Below are 23,246 nucleotides of genomic sequence, written 5' to 3'. Positions count from 1 at the left end.
ACTGCCCTCTTGGGCCTCTGGTGGAGAGTTCAGACATAACTAGGGCTCTACATTCCCTAGTCCTAGAGTTGAAAAGGTCATCACCCTCCAGGTTCTCTTCTTCGGTTATCCAGTATGCTTTCTCAGAAGCATGTAGGGCTTTCTGCAGGTCCTGATTACTGGGAAGCCCCATCTCCTTGTAGAAATCCTTCAGGTCCCTCATAGTGTAGTAGACTATGCAGCTGCGATCCATTAACATTCTGGCAAGGTATCACTGGTGCAAAATCAAGAGTCCCAGATGTCTGAAGATGAAGCAGGAGTCAAATATTGAAAAATTACCAACTGAGAGAAAAAGGAGAAAAACGTATAATGGTCTTCTGTGTGGAATGGTACTGTACACCAAGTTACTGTAAGGCACTGCACAAACACAGGTCCTGTCCACTCTGCTGATCACCAATGTTACAAATTTGGTTTCTGATTGGCAGATGTATGCACCCTCTCTAAGCAGGAACCACAGTCCTAGTCACGGCAAGTCAGAAACAGACAATAAATTAACCTTTGGTAACCTGGCACAGAGCAGGCAGGTTTAACTTAAGAGGCAATATGTAAAGTATTTGAGCAACACTAACACTTCAAACAGTAAAACACTGAAAACATCATCAAAAAGATACCACACCTGGTTAGAAGAATAGAGCTGAACGTAATGAACAGAATAAGATCAAATTAACAAAAATCCAACAAGCAGAACTTGAGATATGAATTTTTTAAGAATAAAATGAAACATTGTGCTTAAAATCATAAAGCGCCAACTGGGGCTACCTGGTCGTAGTAGACTGGGTCAAATCTGAAAAGTCGGGTTGACCGTAATGGATTGCAGGTCGGATACTGGGACTAGCCTTAGCCCACTGTAAAACCCCCTTGATGCGTTGACGTCAAGGGAGATGCAAAAAGCAGGGGGCATGATGCCTTGTCGTCAATCCTTCAGATGTAGGAGAAGTCGGAGATGCATAGGAAAAAGAGGTGATGCACTGTGCAATCAGCGATACAATGTCCCCGATGCATCGTATTGCTGGAGATGCACCAGTTCTGAGTGGTGCAACGGCGATGATGTGTTGATTCTTGACTAGAGCAGCAATTTATACCCACTTCCAAGGGCCCAGGACTGGAGTGGCACAACGTAGCAGGGCAAGACTCATAGTTGGCAGAGTCTAGGTGCTGTGGAAGATGAGTTGAAAATCTTTTGTGTCCCTGAGATCTCAGAAAAAGGAGGCAAGCCAGCAAGCCATTAGAGTCACTCTAGCTCTGGGTTCAAGTACTGTAAGTCCAGTCCTTTTCACTCAGGCAAAGAGAGCAGCAGGCAACAGGTCATCACCGCAAGAAAGCAGTCCAGCAGAGTGGCAGTCCTTGTAACAGCACAGCATTCCTTTGTGGCAGATTATCCACAGGCCCAGAACTGTACTGAAGCGGCAGGGTCGGAAGACCAATTTTTATTCTGAGTGGTGCCTTTGAAGGAGGGGACTTCAAAGAAAGGCTTTGAAGTGCATAGAGGTTCTCCCTTCCTGCCCTGAAACTAGACTCACTATAGGGGGTTAAGCATTCCTTTGTGTGGGGACCAAACACAGCCTATTCAGGTGTAAGTGTGAGGCTGTGCCTAGCTCCACCCCGACGTCAAGCCAGTTATTGGCCTACTGAGGCCCATCAAGTCATACCTAAGCTCTCATTGTGTGTAGCTGTCTAGAGTGAATACACAAACCCCAGCTGTCACCCACCCATACAAGTGTTCAGAGACAGGCAGCTACCAACTTTCTAAAAGTGCTATTTTCAGAATTATTATTTATCATCCGACCACTAACAGGACACGTAAAATCCAAATGCGCATTTCCTACCATTTACATATATTGCACCCTGCCCTCTGGACTGCCCTGGGCCTCCCAAGGGGTGTCTTACATGTATGAAAATGGAAGATTTAGGCCTGGCAAAAGGTTTAGTTTTCCAGGTCAACATAACAGTATAAAATTGCACATAAAGGCTCGGTAATGAGAGGCCTGGGACATACCTTAAAGTGCTACTTAAGTGGGTAGCACAAGCAGTGCTGTAGGTCCCCTAGTAGCATTTAATTTACAGGTCCTTAACACATGCAGTGCACTTTACTAGGGCCTTATACTTAAACTAAATGTGTCAATTTGCTTTATACCAATCAATTCATGTTTTAAGGAGAACACTTTTTCACTGGTTAGCAGTGGTAAAGTATACAGAGTCATAAGGCCAACAAAAATGAATTCAGCAAAAAGTGGAGGGAAATTGTAAACCTTTTGGGAGTGACCCTGCAGAGAGGGCCATTTTCAACATGACATCTCTAAAGTGTGGTTGTGGGCTGAAGTTGCTGTAAATGGTGGTGATTTAATTGCTGAAGAACTGAGAGAGATTGCTGCGGAGGTCCTAAGAGGGGTTGATTGAGGTGGAAGCTGCAGATGCGGAGGTGAAATTTTTCACAATGGCAAAGACTTCTTTGCTTCTATTGATGCTGTCATTGATGTAGTCTTCCAGAGCTGGGCGTTTGATGGTCTGGATCGCTTGGTGGTAGCGTCTTAGGACGGATTTCAAAGTGCTGCTGTCTGCATTTTCTTGGCTTATTCTCCATTTGCTCTCCAGCTGTTTGCAATGGTGCTTCATCAGTCTGAGGCCCTCTGTGTACCAACTGGCCAGGGGTCTGGATCTTGTTGTATAGCTGTATTTTAACTCCACTGCCTAGTGCTTATAATTACTGTTTCCTCTCATGTTCTTTGCATGATCGATTGCATCACACTCGTAACAATACTCCAGCTATCACTCTTACAGCATCCCACTCTACAGGTTCGATGTTAATGTCTTCACAGGTGTCCTCTGGATGAGTGTATTGCATTGTAATGGCATTGGCAAAGAGCTTCAATAGTAATGTCAAATAAGTTTGCTATTCCATTTGTTATACGTGGTTGCACTAGTGTTTTTAGAGTGGCTTATGTGAACACAATGTTGATGGTGTGCTTGAGGCATGGAGCTGTGCTCCAAAAGTATTGCAGTGAATTTGTAGATGCAATTAATGTGGCATTTAGCAGAAATATATGAGAGATACAATGTGTATTACACCACCCGTCTGCCAAGTAGGAGCTGGGGCTAGCATCTTCTCTTTGAGTCCTACAGATGCCATCTGTGACACCAACTCTTGCTAGAATGCATCACTGATTAATTGCATCTTCCACGCTCACATGTACTGCCATTCTACATGACCTGCATGTGTATGGTTTTAAGCTCGAGTCCTACATACATTTGTGTGATAATAGAGGGAGTAACATGTACCCCAGCGACACTTGATCACCATATATAGCCAAATAATATTACACAGAAAGTGATTTTCCTGGAATGTAGCCTTGACTAGCCTTATATCTATGCCCCTCCAAGATGGTCTCCTCTCCAGATTTTGCTGCTTGAAGTTCCCAATCCAATTTGGCGTCATACTTTTATCCTGTAATATCTTTTACTTGCACTCAGTCCTTAATATTATTTTTGCAAGCTGCACAGAGCATCTTGGTGACTTGTTCAATCTTTATGAACCTCTCTCTACACATTGCCTAATGTACGTTGATGTTTCCTAGGGCTGAGCAGGGAAAATAATTTTTGAGGGCTGGGCTTATGTTTTTACATGAACAGACATTCTGAGTGACGCCCTGAAAGCTGAGCTGCCTATTCACATGGCCCCTTGGCTGAGACTCAAACAGCACTGTTTTTGGGACTGAGGGCATGGTAGTGGCAATGTTGACCACACTACATGAGGAAGAACCCCCTGATGGCACACCAACTGTACCACACTCCCAGGCAATAGAGAAATGTAATTTGCCACCTTGTTTTCCATCTCCCGTTGGCTGATTTAAGCCAGATACCTGTAGTTTGAACATAGCCCTGACCTGGACCAGTAGGCACCTTTCTTCCAGATTCTGACTTTAGCAGTGTGCCAGTGTTCCTGTGCCTCAGTGCTGCATCCTCACTTGATTGTTCTGCTGCATCTCATCATTATGGGCACAGGTGCCCATGTGAATGACACTGACCCCTCAGGAGAGGAAGTGAGATAACAGCCTGAGCGTGCTGACTTCAGAGCTGGGAGAACCATGTTGGAATCTCAGAGTCAGCTCAACATCCTGTGATTCTGGGCAAATCACTTAGGGCCATATGTACGAAAGCTTTTTCCCATAGACACAGAATGGGTAAAATCCTTTGGTACATCTGGCCCTTAATCTCCCTGTGCCTACAATTCAGCACCTTGAGATCCTCACGCATAATTTGCAGCACTTTACAAATCCTGTTTTTTTTTTCTCATGAGAGACCTTCAATGCATTTTGTCTTCTGAGAGTTAAGAATGTGAAGGTGGCCATGTTGCCATGCCTTTGTGACATGTCCATAAAGCATGATTCCTGTGGTCTGCTGCTCAGGCTCAAGCTTCTTGTCCTGGATCATTGCTTGATTGGTTCTGAAAGCACCTGATCAGCAGGCAGCAAATTACCTGGAGTACAGCAGCACATCTGCATGTGGCCAGAGGGTGGATAGGTTACCACAGCCCCTAGCAACCAGCTTGCAGTGTGAGATTAGTCATTAATATGCATTTTGAGGGGTCCAAGCAGTGATCTTTAAAGGGCAAGTAAGGTGCACATATTGTATGAATCCTCCCTCAAAAAAGCCCTCATAGATTTTTGTTCTGGTGAGTCCAGATACTGTCTGGTCTTCCGGAACTGAGAAGGAGCAGCTCATTTAAGGCTCAGCGGCTGCCTACCAGTTCACCAGGAAGAGAGATATCCTGGAATGCAACCTGATGGCAGAGGACCAAACCACATATAGAGAACACTGTTTCTCTGATCGAGAAATCTCTGATAGAAGTGCTTATGCAGTGCATGACCTTGAAAGCAGGGCATGTTACCATTTTTTTCAGCCTGCGCTGCATTTTATTTCTCTTGCTTTTCATCAATGAGCCCCCAAAGTGGGGATTTGTTGCTGAAAAATAAAAGACATATGCCTAGGGTTACCAGTCGTCACAGATTTCCTGGGACAGTCACAGTTTTGAGTGGGCTTAGGGGTGTGAATGTGTGTATTTTTTTTCCATTGGGTTTTGGATCCCTGGATCCCCAACAGATTAACACTGGGTGTCACACTGAGTTCTGCGGGGGATCTGTAGATCATCCAAAAAAAATGTTTGGCCAATTTTTTCCCATGTGGTGTCCCTCACAGACCTCTTCATCTGTCCTAAGGGGTTACGATACCAGTATCCTGACCACTTATGTTACTTTTTAATTGTCCTCCCCCCTGGCCTTATGTGAGAAAGAAAATGGCAGCCACAACTTTCCACTCAGGTTGCAGCCAGTCACTCAGGGCCTTGCTTTCCCCCAGGATCCTTGGATACTCCAAGAGTGGATCTACGAAGGATCCCCATCTCTAGATATCTATATTTCTTTTTCCTTTAACAACTCCAAAAATAGTGAATGGATTTTCACCAAATCACAAAAAAAGCACTCTGTCTGGACCAAGATCTAGCTTTCTGCTAAATTTGGGGTAATTCCGTTCAGAGGTCCAGGCTGCAGTTGTGCCTAAAATCTCTATGGGAAATTCCATAGGGAAAACGCACTTTGGGACGGCCTTTTTCTTTGCCTCCACTTGATGGAATGTTCCACACAGCAGGGAAAATAGCCTGCGTACTAGTTTTGAAAATTTCATGAAGATTCGTCAAACAGCACCAAAGTTATAGGCAAAACAAAAAATACTTTTCCTATGGGAAATAGATCCTAACTATAACTATGTACTAGGCTATCGTCAGTAGGTCATATATATGTATATGTATATATATACATATATATATATATATATATATATATATATATATATATATATATACACAAAACGTAGTGGCAGTCGCCACTAGGTAGTTATAGTTCGGGCCTGCTTTCTATAGAAAATGTGTTATTTGTTTTACTAATAACTTTGTTGCCGTTTGATGAATCTTCACAAACTTTTCCCAAAACAATATAACGCTCACTTCAGTGTCTGTCTGAGAAGTTTCGGAATGATCCATCAAGGGGGGTACCTGGGAAAGGGGGGAGTACTAAAATGCTTTTCCCTATGCATTTTTCCATAGGGATTTTTTGTTGTTTGGAGTAAATCTGTTCAGCAGTTAAAGAAAAAACAATTTTTTATATATAGGGACACGAAGTCTCCGTGAACCCTCCCGATCTCATGCTGAGCTCTCGTTCGCTGCCAAAACTTCAACAAGGAAGTGTTGGTAGCCATGGTGGGACTCACAGAGTCCCAGGAAAAAGAAAAGAAAAGGGGGCAGGGTAGGGACACTCTGACCCCTTAGCTCTGGTGTTGTGGTCCCAGAAGAACCCCATCAGAGCAAAAATGCTTTTTTTTTTTTATTTTCAGTGGGAGACACGGGGATCCGCAGGTCCACCATTTTTTTTTTTTTTAAATGTCGGCTCCCGCACTTGTTTAAATGCAGCCCCCTGTGGGCCAGGTCCAGGAGGCATTGCCATTTGAATGCATCAGGGGTTACTCAGCCCCCTCACAGCTCCAGGGACTGCGGCCTCCTCAGGGCTAACTTTTCATCAAATGCGGAGGGATACCTGCAACACCCCACCCCACCCCACCCCACCTTCAGCACCGGGGTCTGCCACCTCCCTGGGGCCAACCATTCATCAAGTGCGGAGGGGCCTCCCGCAGCCCCAGGGACTGCCAACTCCTTGGTGCTAATATTTCATTAAATGCAGCCCTCCCCGCAGACACAGGGACCGCCAACTCCCTTGGGCAAATATAAATGAAGTGCAGGGCAAGCCGCATGCCCCCTCGCAGCCACAGGGACCATCACCTCTCCAGGGCTAACATCTCACTAAATGACAACCACCTTCCCATGGCTAAAAGCTCATTAAATGTAGGGGGACTACCTGGCCCCCCTTTAGCCCCGGGAACCGCCACCTCCCTGGGGAAAATATAAATGAAGTGGGTGGAAGCCACATAGGCCCCCCGAAGCCCAGGGGACCCCCACCTACCCGGGGCTGAATGTAAATAAGATATGGGGTCCATTGCGGACCCCCCACCCTGGTGCTTGGTGAAATGTTGGGGGGGGCACGTGGAGGTTTCCTCTGTTTCCTTACAGAGGCAACTATTGGTCTCCCAAGGAAAGAACTGCATCTTTAGCAGCACCCTCTTTTTGACAGCAATGCTGGCTACCGCAAGGGGGGAGCCAGCTGGGACAAAGGGGGCCTTCAGGCTCCCCCCACAATTCCCAACCATTTTGACTGGGTGCCTCCGCCCGGGGCCCAGTCCAGGGGGATGAAGTACTCCGGGCTGAGATCGGTCTCCCTAAAAACAAATAAAATGTTTAGGCTGGGAGATTGGGTCCCTGGGGGCAAGATCGGCCTAGGGTGGGGGGGGAGTGTCACGTGGTCCTCCTCCCTAGAAATAAATATATTCATGTCAGGCCTAGGGGATGGGGTCCCTGAGGCCGAAATTAGCCAGGGGAGGGGAGGCCACGTGGCACCCTTCCCCCAAAAAACTTTTTTTTAGAATGCAAGGCCCTGGGAGATAGGGTCCCTGGGGCGAGATTGGCCTGGGCAGGGGGTCATGTGACCCCCATCCCCCTCCTAAAATACATGTATTAACACTGGGCCATGGGGTCCCTGGGGCCAAAATCACCCTGGGGCGGGGGGCAAGCTGACCCGAGGTGAACCCCCGCTCTGCATAGCCAAAGGCCACACACAGCGGTGGTTGGATTTAAGTATAATAATGAACATTACTTTAAGTTAAAAAACATAGAAGATTGATTGAAAAAAACAAAGGTTGCAGGGACGTTATAGTTAGGAAATGTAATAAGAAAAAAACTTAGAAACTCCCAAAGAGTTAGGATAGTCTTCAATGTTGCCACGAGTACGTACTTAACCAGTGCTTAATTTGTGCTTGTTGTTTCCGGTGCTGAGCACCGGCACTTATTTTTGAGGGCCGGGGCTTATTCTTCTGCCTCCAGCATTTGCTGCGAGCAAAAGACACACATGGGAAAAACAGAGGGAGAGAAAAACGAAAAATCGTCACAAAGGGAGAAAGTAGAAAGCTGCTAGAGTGAGTTGAAAGGGTAGGGAGTGGCTTTATATGGATTGAAGAGGCCCGAGATGGCTTCAGGATTACGCTGCCTCAGTATTCTGTGTTCGCACATTTCATTACTGCACCCGCGTGTTTAAGAGGAGGGCTTTGGGCACCGGCACCTTTTTATTTACAAATTAAGCACTGTACTTAACAAAGCGAAGATGACTACAAACACCTATAAGAATATTTATATGGTCTGCCCCGGCTATGACGTATTATGTTCCAGCTCAAAAGGTTACGATTTAAAAACGCCACATAGTTCTATTTGAGTTTACTTCCAAACCAAGAATGCTCTTAATGGTGTGCAGGTTTGTTTAGAACTTGGGCGGGGACTTAGGGGATGGTCCAACAGGTAAGATAAGCGCGTTTGTCTGTGACATCCTAAACGCACATGATCCATCTACGCGGCCACATAACTCTTCGTTGATTTGCAGCACCATAGTCGTGTGGCAAAGAGAACACCAGCCCACTGAGTACAATCTGTTGCGATTTCCCCAGTAAAATACTTTCTATGTGTGAAGTGCTGCTGTTCCTAATATGTGCATCACGTTATTTCTGCTTTAGTTTATAAGAATGTCTATACCTTACTGTTCAGAAGATGTTTTCAGAGCACTGCACCTGCCAGGGCATGACTAAGCATTTTAAGTCTGTTTTAAGAGGTGCCGCTGTCGTAGCAACTGCCTTATCTTGGGTGTGGTTCGAGTGCAATGCCAAGCGCCTGAGGATTGCAACACACACTTTCTGTTGACATTCCCAGCTCCTTGAATATAATCAGCTCTTGAAAATCACCAGAAATACTGCAGTGGTAAAACTATACACAGACAATAAATATATATATATATATGTATATTTTAAATAACAAAGAACAATGACCCCTTTTTTATCCTGTCTCACCTTGTTCTCTTGCTCCCATATCGCACCACTAAATCTTTTCTCTTTTTTGTTTTTCTCTATCCTTCAATCAAACGATCTTTCTTTTGTCTTTCTTTTCTCTTCTTAACCTGAACGCTTTTTATTCCTGGACCTGCTAGACACCTGCTGCTGTGAGAAATTTCAGAGTGTTCAACTGAGAGCTGCCCACTTCCTTTTATGTGGCAGCAAACGTGATGGTTCCATTGGGGATCTGATGGCCTGCTAATGCTCCTGCTAATCGTGCCTGTGTAGAAGCCTCCCGTCTGCTTAAAAAGTCTATAGAAGCGGATACTGCACCTGGAAGGGCTGGAAACGCTTCAATAGAGACCGGACTAGAGCTGGTCAAGCGGTGCATAGTTACAAAGTGTCAGTGAGGTGCTGAATGTGCCTGGTGTGCACACTGCTGTCACTGCAACAGATTGTATTATTTCCTCCTGTGTTCTTGATTTTGACTCTACTGTTGAGGTGGTCCAGAACCCGGTTGGCTTGCAACTAGCTAGATTGAGTGGTTTTGTGACCTCAGTGAAGCCCTTGGTACTTGGGGACCTTTCTACCATTTCGGTGGGCCAAACAGATTTCTGAGAAGCCCCCTCCCTCACGTAAGGGGCTGCTGACAGTCTCCAGAGCCATGGATCTCTACATTATTTTGCGACCCTCATTTCCATCTCTTAAACCCAGGAGGCAGACTTAATTTACTGGATTCAGTAAACTCACTAACTGAACAATTACATTTTTAGGGTCGAGCACACAAGCTCTCCGTCCCTGTTGCAATCTCTCTTTGGGCTTTTAACCACACCCATGTCACGCCTGTCACTTTCATTGGTTTGTGGGCTTGCCTTTTAAAATCCGCTTGATTTCATTAGTGAAAGGCATGCCTACGTCATGCCTTTTCCGGTGTTTGGCCCTCCTCGAGCGCACCGGCCAACTACTGAAAACAGACGAGGCTCCCTGTTTTAAGCCTGGTTTCTGCACTACTTTATCTTTTTATTTTCCACGCAGCACGATCGCGCTGGGTTTAACATAGCACGGTCGCACTCGTTTTTTTGTTTTTCAATTTCAGCACCATCGAGCTAGGTTTTACAAAGCGCAATCACCCTTTTTTTTCTTTCAATTTATGCAGCAAGAAAAGTCTGATTAGGAGTTTACATGCTGATAGCTGTAACTCAAGCAAATGCGAGACCCATTGCACTGCAAATGCTTGTTTATCATTTGCCATTTGTTTTGCTGTCCTTTGCTGTTTGGTGATAACAAAGGGTATCAAACAGTAAAGCTCACTAAAGTGTCCATTTTGGAGAGGGGTTGCTAATTCCCTGTTTTGAAAGGTACTTATCTCAGTAAACTGTTGATTGTGATGTATTGTTTGCAAACACTATTGAATCTCTCATCCGTTCATCAACTGCATTGCTATGAGATTGGCTGCAGGCATGTGCTGAGGTTTGAGGTCATCTTATGATTGCAAACTTAATATATTACAGTGAGCAAGAGACCCTGATGTTACTCCAATGTTGTTTTACAAGTACTTGATTGTGAACAATATATGCAGTTCTGTGTTTTGATTTCTAGGAGTTGACTTACCATTTATACATTGAACATATTTATATAACAGCAACCCTGGCTGACATCCTTTCTGTAATTGTTAAATTTATATTGGAACTGTACCACACCTCCCTTGCTCTAGGCCTTGACTTCTTGTCAAAATTCACCTTGAGAGTCACTAAAATGGAAGCTTTACTCCAACCCACAAAAACAGGTGTATTCACAAGCCATCCTCTCCCACAATACAAAATATGCAAGGCAACTGTACTGCATTTGCTTGCATTGTTGTTGGAATCATATGACTACGGCAGCGTCTGTCCACCATCTTGCGGTTGATTGTTTAGCAGTACATGTTAAAAGGAAACCATACAGAGGTTGTCCCAAGCCAGCTGGCGTGTGCAGTGCAGTTTAATTCGGGTGCCATTTCTTGGTAGACAGCTGATAAGTAGCAGGTTATTAATATAATGACAGTAGTGCTGATTCAGTGCTATAGTTGGCTATGAATACTGATTGTGAATCGTCAAGTAAGTGGCTACCTTCCAGGAATTTGGCCAGCTGAAGATGAACATATTTTTTCAGGATCTTGGTTGACAGAGGTAATAGTGAAGTGAGAGAAATAAAACAAGACCGCAAATGTGGCTATTGTTAAAATAATACATGAAGCTGAATAAAGTCTTTCTGAGGGTATGATTAGCAAAGATAGAGTCAAGAATATTACCCACTGGAAAAGTGTGAGTTTTTATGAACTGTTTAAAGCATAGCGCTGCAAATCCATCTATTAATTTAGAAGTAGCAGGGTCCTCTATAGAGTCAATATTGAACATGAAATCTCCCAGTAAGATGAAACTGGAAAATAGGACTATTGCATGGCCAATAAAATCCTCTATGGCATTGTTAAAATTGTGTCTAGTTCCTAGGGGGTGGTAGATTAGGGTTCCTGAAAAATATGTGCTTGCACTGGTTTTAATAGAAAAAAGTGAATCCTAACGAAAAAAGAATGTCTTCATTTTATACTGATCATGTAAGGGTGTCTTTATAAATAATGGCCACATCTCCTCCTTTTCTGCCTTCTCTATCTTTTCTATTGATTTTGTAAATTGTTGGTATTGCTGCCTCGACGTCAGTTCCACAAACGTCTGATAGCCAGGTTCAGGTAAGAAACAATATATCAGGGGAGTTAGAGTCAATCAGTTCAAATATTTCCAAGTGATGTTTAACCAGAGATCTCGTGTTGATGAAATAATGTCTTATCTCCTTACCCAACACCTTAATTTCAGTGTTAGCAATATGAGGACTGAGAGCCGGATCCCAACTAGTCTCTAAAGCAATTCAAATCTTGTAGTACTTTCTTCAATGTCATTTCACAGGTGGGACATTTAAAATTAGGAGGTATTTTGCAAATATCACAAGTATAGGTAAAGTTTTACTTACCCCATTGGATCTGCAGATGTTTCACAGCGGGGCAAACACTGATACACTTTTGACGCCAGACTTTTCCCTGAGGTAATTCCTATTTTATTTATGAGGCTGCCCCCAGTTACCCTTCCCACCTGGCTCATGGGGATTTCACCACCTCCAACTGCAGTGCCGTTTAATCAGGCAGCTGTTGATTGGTATGTGAGGACCTTGCCCTGAAACAAAAAAAACAAAAAAATCAGTGTTGGTTCCAAAGGCGATGCACTGGTTTTGAGGTGTAAGGTACAGCAGCAATGTGATTCTGGTTGGGCCTGTTCCAACCCATGCAGTAAAGGTGATGCGTCAGTTTTCTCCACGCACCACCAGCGATGCATCAATTCTGCTCCGGCAGCATTGGTTGGGCCTGTTCCATGGGAGTAAGCACCATAGACTCACTTCCAAGGACTAGGATGGCACCACTTTGCAGGACAGACACATTTTTCACAGTCCATTTGCAGGATGGTTGGAAGTCTGTTATCCCCTTGGGACTTCAGATCAGGAGGCCAGCCAACTAGCCCTTTGCATCACTCTGGGTTCTGGGTTGGGGAGATTCAGGTCTAGTCCTTCTCACTTCCAGGCAAGAGGGCAGCAGACACAGGTCAGCACTGCAAAGCAGGAGTCCAGCAAAGAGCAGTCCAGCAGAGTTACAGGCCTTCAGCAGCACAGCAGTCCTTATTCCTGGCAGAGTATCCACATGTCCAGAAGTGTACTGAAGTGGTGGTGTCTGAGGTCCAGTACTTATACCCAGTTGTGCCTTTGATGCGGGGGGCATCAAAGGCAAGCCTTTCAAGTGCTCAGAGTCCCAGACCTTCCTGCCCAGGCTCCGGACTCACTACAGGCGGTTATGCAGGCCTAGTGTGTGTATACAGAACACAGCGTATTCAGGTCTAAATGAGACTGTGCCTAGCTCCTCCCTCCCATCCTGCTCAGGATGGCCCATCAACACCCATAAGGTCACACCTGAGCTCCCAATGTGTGTGGCTGTCTTTGAGGAATACACAAAGCCCAGCTGTCACCCCACCCTAGATGTGAGCAGAAACAGGCACAAAGCATCAAACAGCTAAAGTAAGAAAATGCCAACTTTCTAAAAGTGGCATTTTCAGATTTGCAATTTAAAATCCGACTTCACCATAAGTTGCAAATTTAAATTGTGAGTCCAGAGACACCAAACTCCATGCCTCTATCTTTTCCAAATTGGAAATTACAAAGAAAAGATGTTTTATGGTAACCCCAATGTTTTCATATCGGAGAGATAGGCCTTGCCATAGTGAAAAATGAATTTAAGACTTTCTCACTATCTGGACTTGTTAAACTTCAAAAAGTGTATGTCCAAGTTTTTAAATACAGTGCACCCTGCCCTTGGTCTAGGGCCTACCTTAGGGGTGACTTACATGTAACATAAAGAAAGGTTTCAGCCTGGCAAATGGGTACACTTTCCAGGTCTAAATTGAAATTCAAAACTGCTCGCCCAGGCTCTGCAGTGGCAGGCCTGAGACATGTTTGGAAGGTGACTGTTTTGGATGGCACAATTAGTGCTGCAGGCTTAGGCCCTGGGCACATATAGTGTATTTTACTATGGACTTACAAGTAAATTAATTATGCCAATTGTGGAGAAGCCAATGTTACCATGTTTAAAGTACAATGCAGCTGCACTGCACTTTAGCACTGGTCAGCAGTGGTAAAGTGGCCATAATCTTAAAAGCCAGCAGAAATGAGTCAGAAAAATAAGAGGTCAGAGGGCAAAAAGTTTGGGGAAACCAACCATGGATGCCAGGTCTAACATGTGCCCCACTGCTGAAAGTGGGGGGGAGATACTCAACCCCTTGGGAGTTCTATTCACTAAGGTGGAAGAACCTGGAAAGACCATCATCATTGGCATGGTCTGTCCCAGAGCGGTGTTCCACAGTAAAGTTCATTCTCTGATGGGAGATGGACTACCTCAACAGTTTGGGATTCTCACTCCTCATCTGTATTAACCATCTGAGGGGCCTGTTTTCTGTCTGAACCCGAAAGTTAGTGCCAAACAGGTATGGCCTTAGCTTCTGCGGTGTCCAGAACACAGCAAAGGCTTCCTTTTCAATCATGCCCCACGTCTTTTCCCTGGGAAGTAGCCTCCTACTAGTGAAAGCTATGGGTTGATCCAGACCCTCTTCCTTTACATGTGAAAGCACAGCCCCTAGGCCAAGCTCTGAGGTGTCTGTCTGAACAATAAATTATTTGGAGAAATCTGGGCCTTGAGAATGGGTGTCGTGCATATGGCTTCCTTTAGGGCATTAAAAGCTTTCTGGCATGCCTCTGTCAAGATCACCTGACATGGTAGCTTCTTGGAAGTCAGCTATGTCAAGGGTGCAAAAATGGTGCCATTCTTTTGATGAATCTCCTGTAATATCCAGTGAGTCCTAGGACTCACTGGATATTACAGAATGGTGTCAGTCTTGGGTTGCAAGGGCTGTACCTTGCCACCTCCTACTTGGTGTCCCAAGTAGACCACACAACCCTACCCTATCTAACACTTAGTGGCCTTGATAGTCAGGCCTGCCCCTCTTCAGAGCTTGAAGCACTTCCCTCAGGGGGCACAGGTAGTCCAGCCAGTTAGAACTGAACACCGCAATGTTATCCAGATAGGTGGCACTGAAGTTCTCCAGTCTAGCTAGGACCTGATTTACCAACCTCTGGAAGGTGGTAGGGGCATTCTTTAACCCAAAGGGTATGAACCGTAACTGGAAGTGCAGAGAATGCAGATCTCTCTTTTCTCCCATTGGTCAAAGCAATCTGCCAGTACCCAGACTTTAGGTCAAATGTGCTGAAGAACTTAGCAGCTCCAAGCTGACCTATGAGCTTATCAGCTCTGGGGATGGGCCGTGCATCAGTCCTGGTGGTCACATAGAGCCCAGGGTAGTCCACACAGAACCGGAGTGTGACAACTGATGGGGCAGCCTTGGGCACCAGCACCACTGGGCTGGACCAAGGGCTATTTGAATGCTCAGTAACCCCAAGTGCAGCATCTTGGAGACCTCCTCTTTGATGTTAACCCTCACCTTTTCAGACAACCTGTAAATTTTATTCTTTAAAAAAGGACTGTCCCCAGTGTCAATATCATGTATGCACCATGTCGTGAACCCTGGGTAAGGGAGAATAAAGATGCAATCTGCCCCAACAAATGGCGGCAGACGCTCTGTTGATCTGGGGTCAGAGTAGGGGAGAGGTTGACACCCACCACTAACCCATCCTACTCTTTGGAAAGCAGGAGGTTGGGGAGAGATTCACTCTCTTCTTCCACCCCATTATCAAATACGCAAGAGCATGATCCCCTCAGACCTCTAAAAGTGGGGTTTGAGGCAGTTAACATGTACAACCCTCAAGAGGTGTCTAGTTTGAGGTCCACCAGATAGGTGACATCAGTCTTCCGCTCCTTAACCCCAGAGGGCCCAGACCAGCAGTCTTACAGAGCACGGGACTCCATGGGCTTCATGGCCCACACTTTTTGGCCAGGCTGAAACTCCACCAGAGTGACATCCTTGTCATACCACCATTACAGTCTGTCCATACATCAGTTCAAAAGGGCTACAGCCAGCCCCCTTCTGCAGTACCTCCTCTGTGGGTGAACAGCAGGCATAGCAGGAGGATGCCCCACTTACGCCTCATGGTTTCGGGCAGATGCATAATTATGCCCTTCAGGGTTTGGTTGAACCTTTCAACCAACCCATTGGTTTGGGGGGTAAGGAGTGGCGAACTTATAAGTCACCTCAGACTCCTTCCACATGGCCTTCATGTAATTGGACATGAAGTTGATACCCCGGTCAGATAACACCTCCTTGGGGAAATCCACACGGGTAAAGATCCCCATCAGTTCCCTGGCCATGACAGGCACAGTCACTGTTCTCAGAGGGACAGCTTCTGGGTACCTGGTGGCTTGGTCCACCAAGACCAGAACAAATCTGTTGCCTATGGCTCTCTTGGGATCTAGAGGCCCCACAACGTTAATGCCCAACCGTTCAAACAGGGTGCGAACAACTGGTAAAGGTTGTAGGGGGTCTTACACTTCTCCCTGACTTGCCGCTTGCCTGGCATGAAGGACAGGACCTACAGTATGCAGAAGAGATCTTCCTCTTTTGGGGTCAATTGATTTGGGTGGCAAGCCTGTCAAAGGTCTTGTCCTGCCCCAAATGACTTGCCAGTGGCACATCATGATGAGCCATACCCAGTAGGAAGGATCTGTAGCACTGCGGGACTACCAGCTCACGAATTGCACAAGGCTTAGGCTCACTATACAGGAGACTATTCTCCAGGTAAATCAGGTGCTTGCTAAACACGCCACCAGCTGCCTGGGCAACCACCCGCTGATGAAGGCCCACAAGAGTAGAGTATTCTCTTTGCACCTTGCAGAACTCCTCTCTGGAGGGACCTCCTTCCTGTTGCAAGTGGGACAGCTCAGGCAAGTTCCCTAGTTTGGCTCTGTCTGCCCCTGTAAGTAACAAGGTGACCCCTCAAGGTCAGACTCCTCCCAGAGCGTGGGAATCTTAGGAGTGGGATTCCTATGCCCTTTGCCCTTCCTCTTCTTGGCAGGACTTGGGGCCATAGTTTCAGGCTCCAGCTCCTTCTTATGACCCTCTCGAGCTGTCATGGACCATGTGGTCAGGCACACCCACTCAGTTAACCTCATCATCTCCAAGTGTGACCTGAGCTCCACCTCTTTCCAGTTGATGTGCTCCAGGTCACTACCCGGCAGACAATCTACAGGCATGGATGGACTCACAGCTACCCTCAAAGAGCATGAAACTACCCCCCCCCCCACTCAAAGGGAACCAGAGCCCATGGTAATGGCTCTCACAGTTGTCAGCAGCAACAACTTGGTGGAATGTGTTAGGGACGACTTGCTCTGAAGACAGCAGATTACACCTGACGGTTGTCATGCTGGCTCCTGTGTCTCTCAGAGACTCCACCCTCTGCCCATTGTTGGACACCCATTGACTGCACTTTTTAGTATTGTCAGCCATGTAGGTTTTTTGGATCATCTCTCTATCGCCCAGGAAGATTGGGGTTAACTCTACTTCCTCCCGAGCACTATTCAGGGCCAACACCGCCGCAAGCGCTACACTCGCCAGCCCCAGTGACTGCCCACTTGGGACACTTGGTATCTCCCTTGTAGTGCTCTTCCTGATGACATTCAAAACACTTTACAGGAGCCTTCCCTGCAGACCTGTTCTCAGGGAACCACTGTTTCTTTTTCTCAGAAGGGGGAGGGAACCCTGTCCCGCAGAACTAGTTTGGGCCCTGTGGAGAACTCCATTTGCTTTTTGTCCTCCCTCGTCCTTCTGGTGAGGACCCTGCCCACCCCTAGTGTGATTCCCTCCCCCCACTCCCACCAGGTACCTTATTAGGGACCTGGGTGCTAACCCACCGGTCTGGCTTCTTGGCAAGCTCTCTGGGGTCAGTGACCTTCCTATCAACAAGGTGCAGGTTCAGACCTGGAAAGCAAAGACTCAGCAGGTGCTCTGTTGCAAACAAACTGTAAAACCCCTGATAATCTTTTACCTCACTGCCCCTCACCCAACCACGCAGTGCCTTGCAAAAATAATCCACACAATCTACCCAGGTCTGTTGCAAAATCTTTTGACTATCCCTGAATTTCTAACTATATTTCTCTGGGGTCAGACCAGACTTGCTGATTAGAGTCTCCTTCATGGAGGGATACATCGACTTGTCACTCCCTGTCAGGGCCAAGAAAGCATTCATCCCTTCAACAGGGAGGTGTTCCACAAACTCAACCCCCCAATCTGCTACAAGGGCCTTGTGCATTGGTAGGGAAATTTCATAGGCCTCCAACCATCTGTCGATTTCGTCCCCACCACAAATTCAGACACCAGATTCTTGGGTATGTGCACCCTAGCGGGCACAGAAGAATTGCTTCCACCATTACTGTTGGACTTAATCTGTCTGGCCTTGATGTCCAGCTCTCTCAGGTTCAGCTCCTGAGCCAACATCAACTTTCTCTCTACCAAGGCCAATTTTATAATTTTCTCCTCCTCTTCTATGGCCAGTTGCCTTTGTTTTTCCCTCAAATCTGAGCTCAGACTGTTTCAAGATATACTTTCTCTCCTCCCTTCTGTCCTCCACAGCTGGTATGGGGCAGACATTTGGATGACACACTGTCTCTGCCCTGGAAGGAGCCCTCATTCCTGGAAGTAAGCTGCTCACATCCCCAACAAACAGCAGTCCAAGGCCTCCACTCAGACCCAGGTCCAAATCATCCTCCACATTCAGCTCTTCCTCAGTCTCCTCAAGCATTCTTATTTGCTACAGCATGGGTTTCCGATTAGGCTCTCAGTGCCTTCTGAAATTCTGCCTTTTTGTTCCTTGCAGGCAGCCCAAAACGGTAACAGAAATCTTTGACGCTGGGCCACAGTGTAATTCACAACTAGAGACATGATTTAGAGCAAAAATCCAAAATGGAAATTAGGGAGCATTGAAAAATGCAAACTGAAGAGAGTAGGGAAAAATTGCCATTGGGGCACTGAGACAATTAATTCGAATTGGGCTAAGTGTGAGTAGTAGCATGCACCAAATTACTGTAATGCTCTGCACAAATAAAAGTCTTATCCTCACCACTGATCACCAATGTTAGAAATTGCAGTCTCTAGTTGGCAGAAGTCCATGGGACATCAAAGACTGCCTGCAACTCTCCTAGTGCTGCTGGACTCTGCCATCTGTGAGTCCTACCCTTGCTTGAGGTGTCCCTCTTCAGTGCTGTGCCTCAGAAGTGGATTCTGCAGCTAAAACCTCCAAAGACCGTTTCCTCGCCCCAAGTGCGGGAGTAAAATCAGCTCAACGCTCATTGCCAGTGACGCAGTGGCTGCCCAATAACAGTGCATTCACTGACTGCACGGCTCAATAATGATGCTTTGCATGGCCCAACGACGATGTATTGCAATCACTTACATAGAGCCTGAAAATGATGCAGTTCCCCCAGTGTGGCAGACGTATGAAGTAAGATTGTGCCCTCACCATCGATGCATTGCTCCATCAAAGGTACTGTTTCAGTGGACCCTGCTTGGATTCTATAGCCAGCCTGCCCTCCATCACGGTCAGCCTGGGTTTTGGATTTGACCCGGTCCCTCACAACCTCAAGTAACCTTTTGACCGCTAGTGACTTCTAAGCACTGTTTTCACATTTATTCTTTAAACGTTGAGATCTTGACTTCTACTTATTAGATTTCATGTTGTTTTGGTCTTGTTTTACTCAGATAAGTATTATTCCTTTTTCTAAACTGTGGTTTAGTCTTTTTGTGGTGTCTTTCACTGTGTTACTGTTATAAAGTTTTGCACAAATACTTTACATATTGCCTCTTAAGTTAAGCCTGACAGCTCTGTGCTAAGCTATCAGAGGCTGAGCACAGGCTAATTTAGGTTGTGTATCTGACTTACCCTGGCATGGATTGTGGTCCCTACTTGGACATGGTGCATACTACTGCCAACTAGAGACAGCAATTTCTAACACTACAGGGAGTGCAGAATTATTAGGCAAGTTGTATTTTTGAGGATTAATTTTATTATTGAACAACAACCATGTTCTCAATGAACCCAAAAAACTCATTAATATCAAAGCTGAATATTTTTGGAAGTAGTTTTTAGTTTGTTTTTAGTTTTAGCTATGTTAGGGGGATATCTGTGTGTGCAGGTGACTATTACTGTGCATAATTATTAGGCAACTTAACAAAAAAAAATATATACCCATTTCAATTATTTATTATTACCAGTGAAACCAATATAACATCTCAACATTCACAAATATACATTTCTGACATTCAAAAACAAAACAAAAACAAATCAGTGACCAATATAGCCACCTTTCTTTGCAAGGACACTCAAAAGCCTGCCATCCATGGATTCTGTCAGTGTTTTGATCTGTTCACCATCAACATTGCGTGCAGCAGCAACCACAGCCTCCCAGACACTGTTCAGAGAGGTGTACTGTTTTCCCTCCTTGTAAATCTCACATTTGATGATGGGCCACAGGTTCTCAATGGGGTTCAGATCAGGTGAATAAGGAGGCCATGTCATTAGATTTCCTTCTTTTATACCCTTTCTTGCCAGCCACGCTGTGGAGTACTTGGACGCGTGTGATGGAGCATTGTCCTGCATGAGAATCATGTTTTTCTTGAAGGATGCAGACTTCTTCCTGTACCACTGCTTGAAGAAGGTGTCTTCCAGGAACTGGCAGTAGGACTGGGAGTTGAGCTTGACTCCATCCTCAACCCGAAAAGGCCCCACAAGCTCATCTTTGATGATACCAGCCCAAACCAGTACTCCACCTCCACCTTGCTGGCTTCTGAGTCGGACTGGAGCTCTCTGCCCTTTACCAATCCAGCCACGGGCCCATCCATCTGGCCCATCAAGACTCACTCTCATTTCATCAGTCCATAAAACCTTAGAAAAATCAGTCTTGAGATATTTCTTGGCCCAGTCTTGACGTTTCAGCTTGTGTGTCTTGTTCAGTGGTGGTCGTCTTTCAGCCTTTCTTACCTTGGCCATGTCTCTGAGTATTGCACACCTTGTGCTTTTGGGCACTCCAGTGATGTTGCAGCTCAGAAATATGGCCAAACTCGTGGCAAGTGGCATCGTGGCAGCTGCACGCTTGACTTTTCTCAGTTCATGGGCAGTTATTTTGCGCCTTGGTTTTTCCACACGCTTCTTGCGACCCTGTTGACTATTTTGAATGAAACGCTTGATTGTTCGATGATCACGCTTCAGAAGCTTTGCAATTTTAAGAGTGCTGCATCCCTCTGCAAGATATCTCACTATTTTTGACTTTTCTGAGCCTGTCAAGTCCTTCTTTTGACCCATTTTGCCAAAGGAAAGGAAGTTGCCTAATAATTATGCACACCTGATATAGGGTGTTGATGTCATTAGACCACACCCCTTCTCATTACAGAGATGCACATCACCTAATATGCTTAATTGGTAGTAGGCTTTCGAGCCTATACAGCTTGGAGTAAGACAACATGCATAAAGAGGATGATGTGGTCAAAATACTCATTTGCCTAATAATTCTGCACTCCCTGTAAATATAAAGTATAAATAAAAAGCCAAATAACACAGTTCAGTTAGGGGCTAATACAATTAGCTTCTTTATCTCATTCAAGGAATGGAAAAGGGTGCTGACCTACCCAAGTTTGATCTATCACAAAGAGTAATCTTTTTCCTTGAAAGGTACACATATGTTTGTTAAGAAAACTGAGAAATATTTATGCATTCTTGTGACTGAGTGATTACTTAGCTACTAAGATCATAGTATTTGATACAGATAGGTGGTTTGCTACTGAATAATCTAAAAGACAAATGTTATCTCTAATCTGTTACCAACCTTATTGAGAGGTTGCATTTATAACATGCTTCTATTTTGGTTAAATCTTTAAAATGTATAATGCTGTACACTGTATACACAATAGCATTGCATCAGCTACGTTGTCATGCCACTACAATATAAGCAAAAGTATGGATACTAGGGAAATACAGTAGTTAACAGGGCTAGGTAGAGAATGCAAAGTAAAAATAATAATAATATACTTTCCATGAGATCACTGACCTCAATTAAGGATGTCTTTATGGCTGTTCCAGTAGGGGATACGTTATTTATCAGGAAAATAAAAACTGAAAACCCAGGGACACCTACGTACTGTGTCTCATAAATAATGTCCATCATGCGTTTTCTCATTCCAATGTGTGGGGTTTGGTGATTTCTGCAACAAAATCCACATGTCTGTATGTACAGGGCATTTTTCCTTGGTAAATAGCAGGGGGTGAGGCAAGTACAGCTACTCTTGTGATTCTGATCCCTGCTCTCAGATCAGAATAAAATAGGCCACTCATAATGAGAGCCAGAGTTTCAATCAACCATACAATTTATAGTAATAATGACTTTGTTTTCTTGGCATGTCATTAAGAATGGTTAGTATTGTGAAATCTGTGCGCAAGTATAAGAATGCACACAAAACTACAGAATGTAAGGCTGAGCACAATACAGTGTGTTAGTGACTTTCACTAAATTTCACTGCTCCAGTCTGCTAAACATTGCCAGGGTAAGTGAGATGCTAATACGACGTGCCTTTTTTTAAAGTAACAATTTCCTCTAAGGAGAACTCATTAGTTTACTGAGCTGTTATACCCTGTGATTACAAATGATCATATGCATCCTATGTTTTTTGGTTTCTAGTAGAAATGATTCCTCTTGGGAAAACTTGTTGATAAAAGAAGCCTATTGAACTCTCTATATATAAGAGCAAAAATGTTTTCTTAGGGTTATCTATGATTACATTTTCTTAGTATATATATATATATATATATATATATATATATATATATATATATATATATATATATATATATATGTAAATAATTACCTTACATTTATTGTGCTGTATTTCAAAACAGTTCACAAAGTGTTAATACTATATTAATCTCCCTATCAGTAGTAGGGGTTAAAAGAATCTGCTTGAGTGGAATTAAAGAAATACATTTAAGCATATTTTGATATCCATATTTATAAATATATTGTTTAATTGCAAAGCAGTATCTCCAAGGTAGATGTTCAAATTCGACAAAAGGCATCAAGTAACAAAAACTGAATTTTCTACTATCTCATCTGCAGTTTCGAGAGTGTGCTGTTGAGTGTATCACCTGTGGCCACATTCGTTTGGTGAAATTGCAAGAAGATAGCATCTGCTCAACTGCTCCTGCTGAGTGTGACACACCCTGCAAAATCAACCAGGTGGCTCCTGCTTGAAACAAACAGAAAGACTATGAGATGCAATAGTTCACATGGACATTTTTAAACTACAAAAACAAGAAAAATAAAAATCTGTTAAATTTGGTCCCAGTTTGGAACTGCTCTATTAGCTGTATTTAACATGCAATGGTAATAAAGTTTATACTCACTACAATAACAATGAATGGCTTAATTAGTGAATAGTACCTCAATAAACATCACCAGTAAATTTCAATGGCTGAAGTGTTATTTTGAAGCAGGTGTCAGGAAAGAGGAAAAATGAAAGTCCAAGTACTCAACTGAGAAGGAAATTGAGGTTAACTTTAAAGAGACTTAACTTGACAGTTATAAATGGTATGGCAATCAGTGATTAACCTGGCTCAAAGTACAATTAATAACAGACTCGCTGATTGGTTATTTGATCACATCTGCAGGATATTTTTCT

At 44.6% G+C, this 23,246-nt stretch overlaps 1 protein-coding gene across 1 annotated transcript in view; it reads left to right on the top strand.

The window, feature by feature from the left end:
- LOC138288533 (pinopsin-like) overlaps positions 1–22,965 on the top strand; it is a 106,937-nt gene extending 83,972 nt beyond the window's left edge. Inside the window, exon 4 of the mRNA XM_069230065.1 lies at positions 22,685–22,965. Coding sequence (XP_069086166.1) covers positions 22,685–22,819 — 135 coding nt within the window. The 3' untranslated portion in view covers positions 22,820–22,965. The remainder of the gene's footprint in view (positions 1–22,684) is intronic.
- Positions 22,966–23,246: the final 281 nt, after the last annotated feature.

Source organism: Pleurodeles waltl, chromosome 4_1 (assembly GCF_031143425.1).
Source record: "Pleurodeles waltl isolate 20211129_DDA chromosome 4_1, aPleWal1.hap1.20221129, whole genome shotgun sequence".
In the NCBI taxonomy this organism is placed as follows: Eukaryota; Metazoa; Chordata; class Amphibia; order Caudata; family Salamandridae; genus Pleurodeles; species Pleurodeles waltl.
This window is presented reverse-complemented; position numbering and strand designations above follow the sequence as displayed.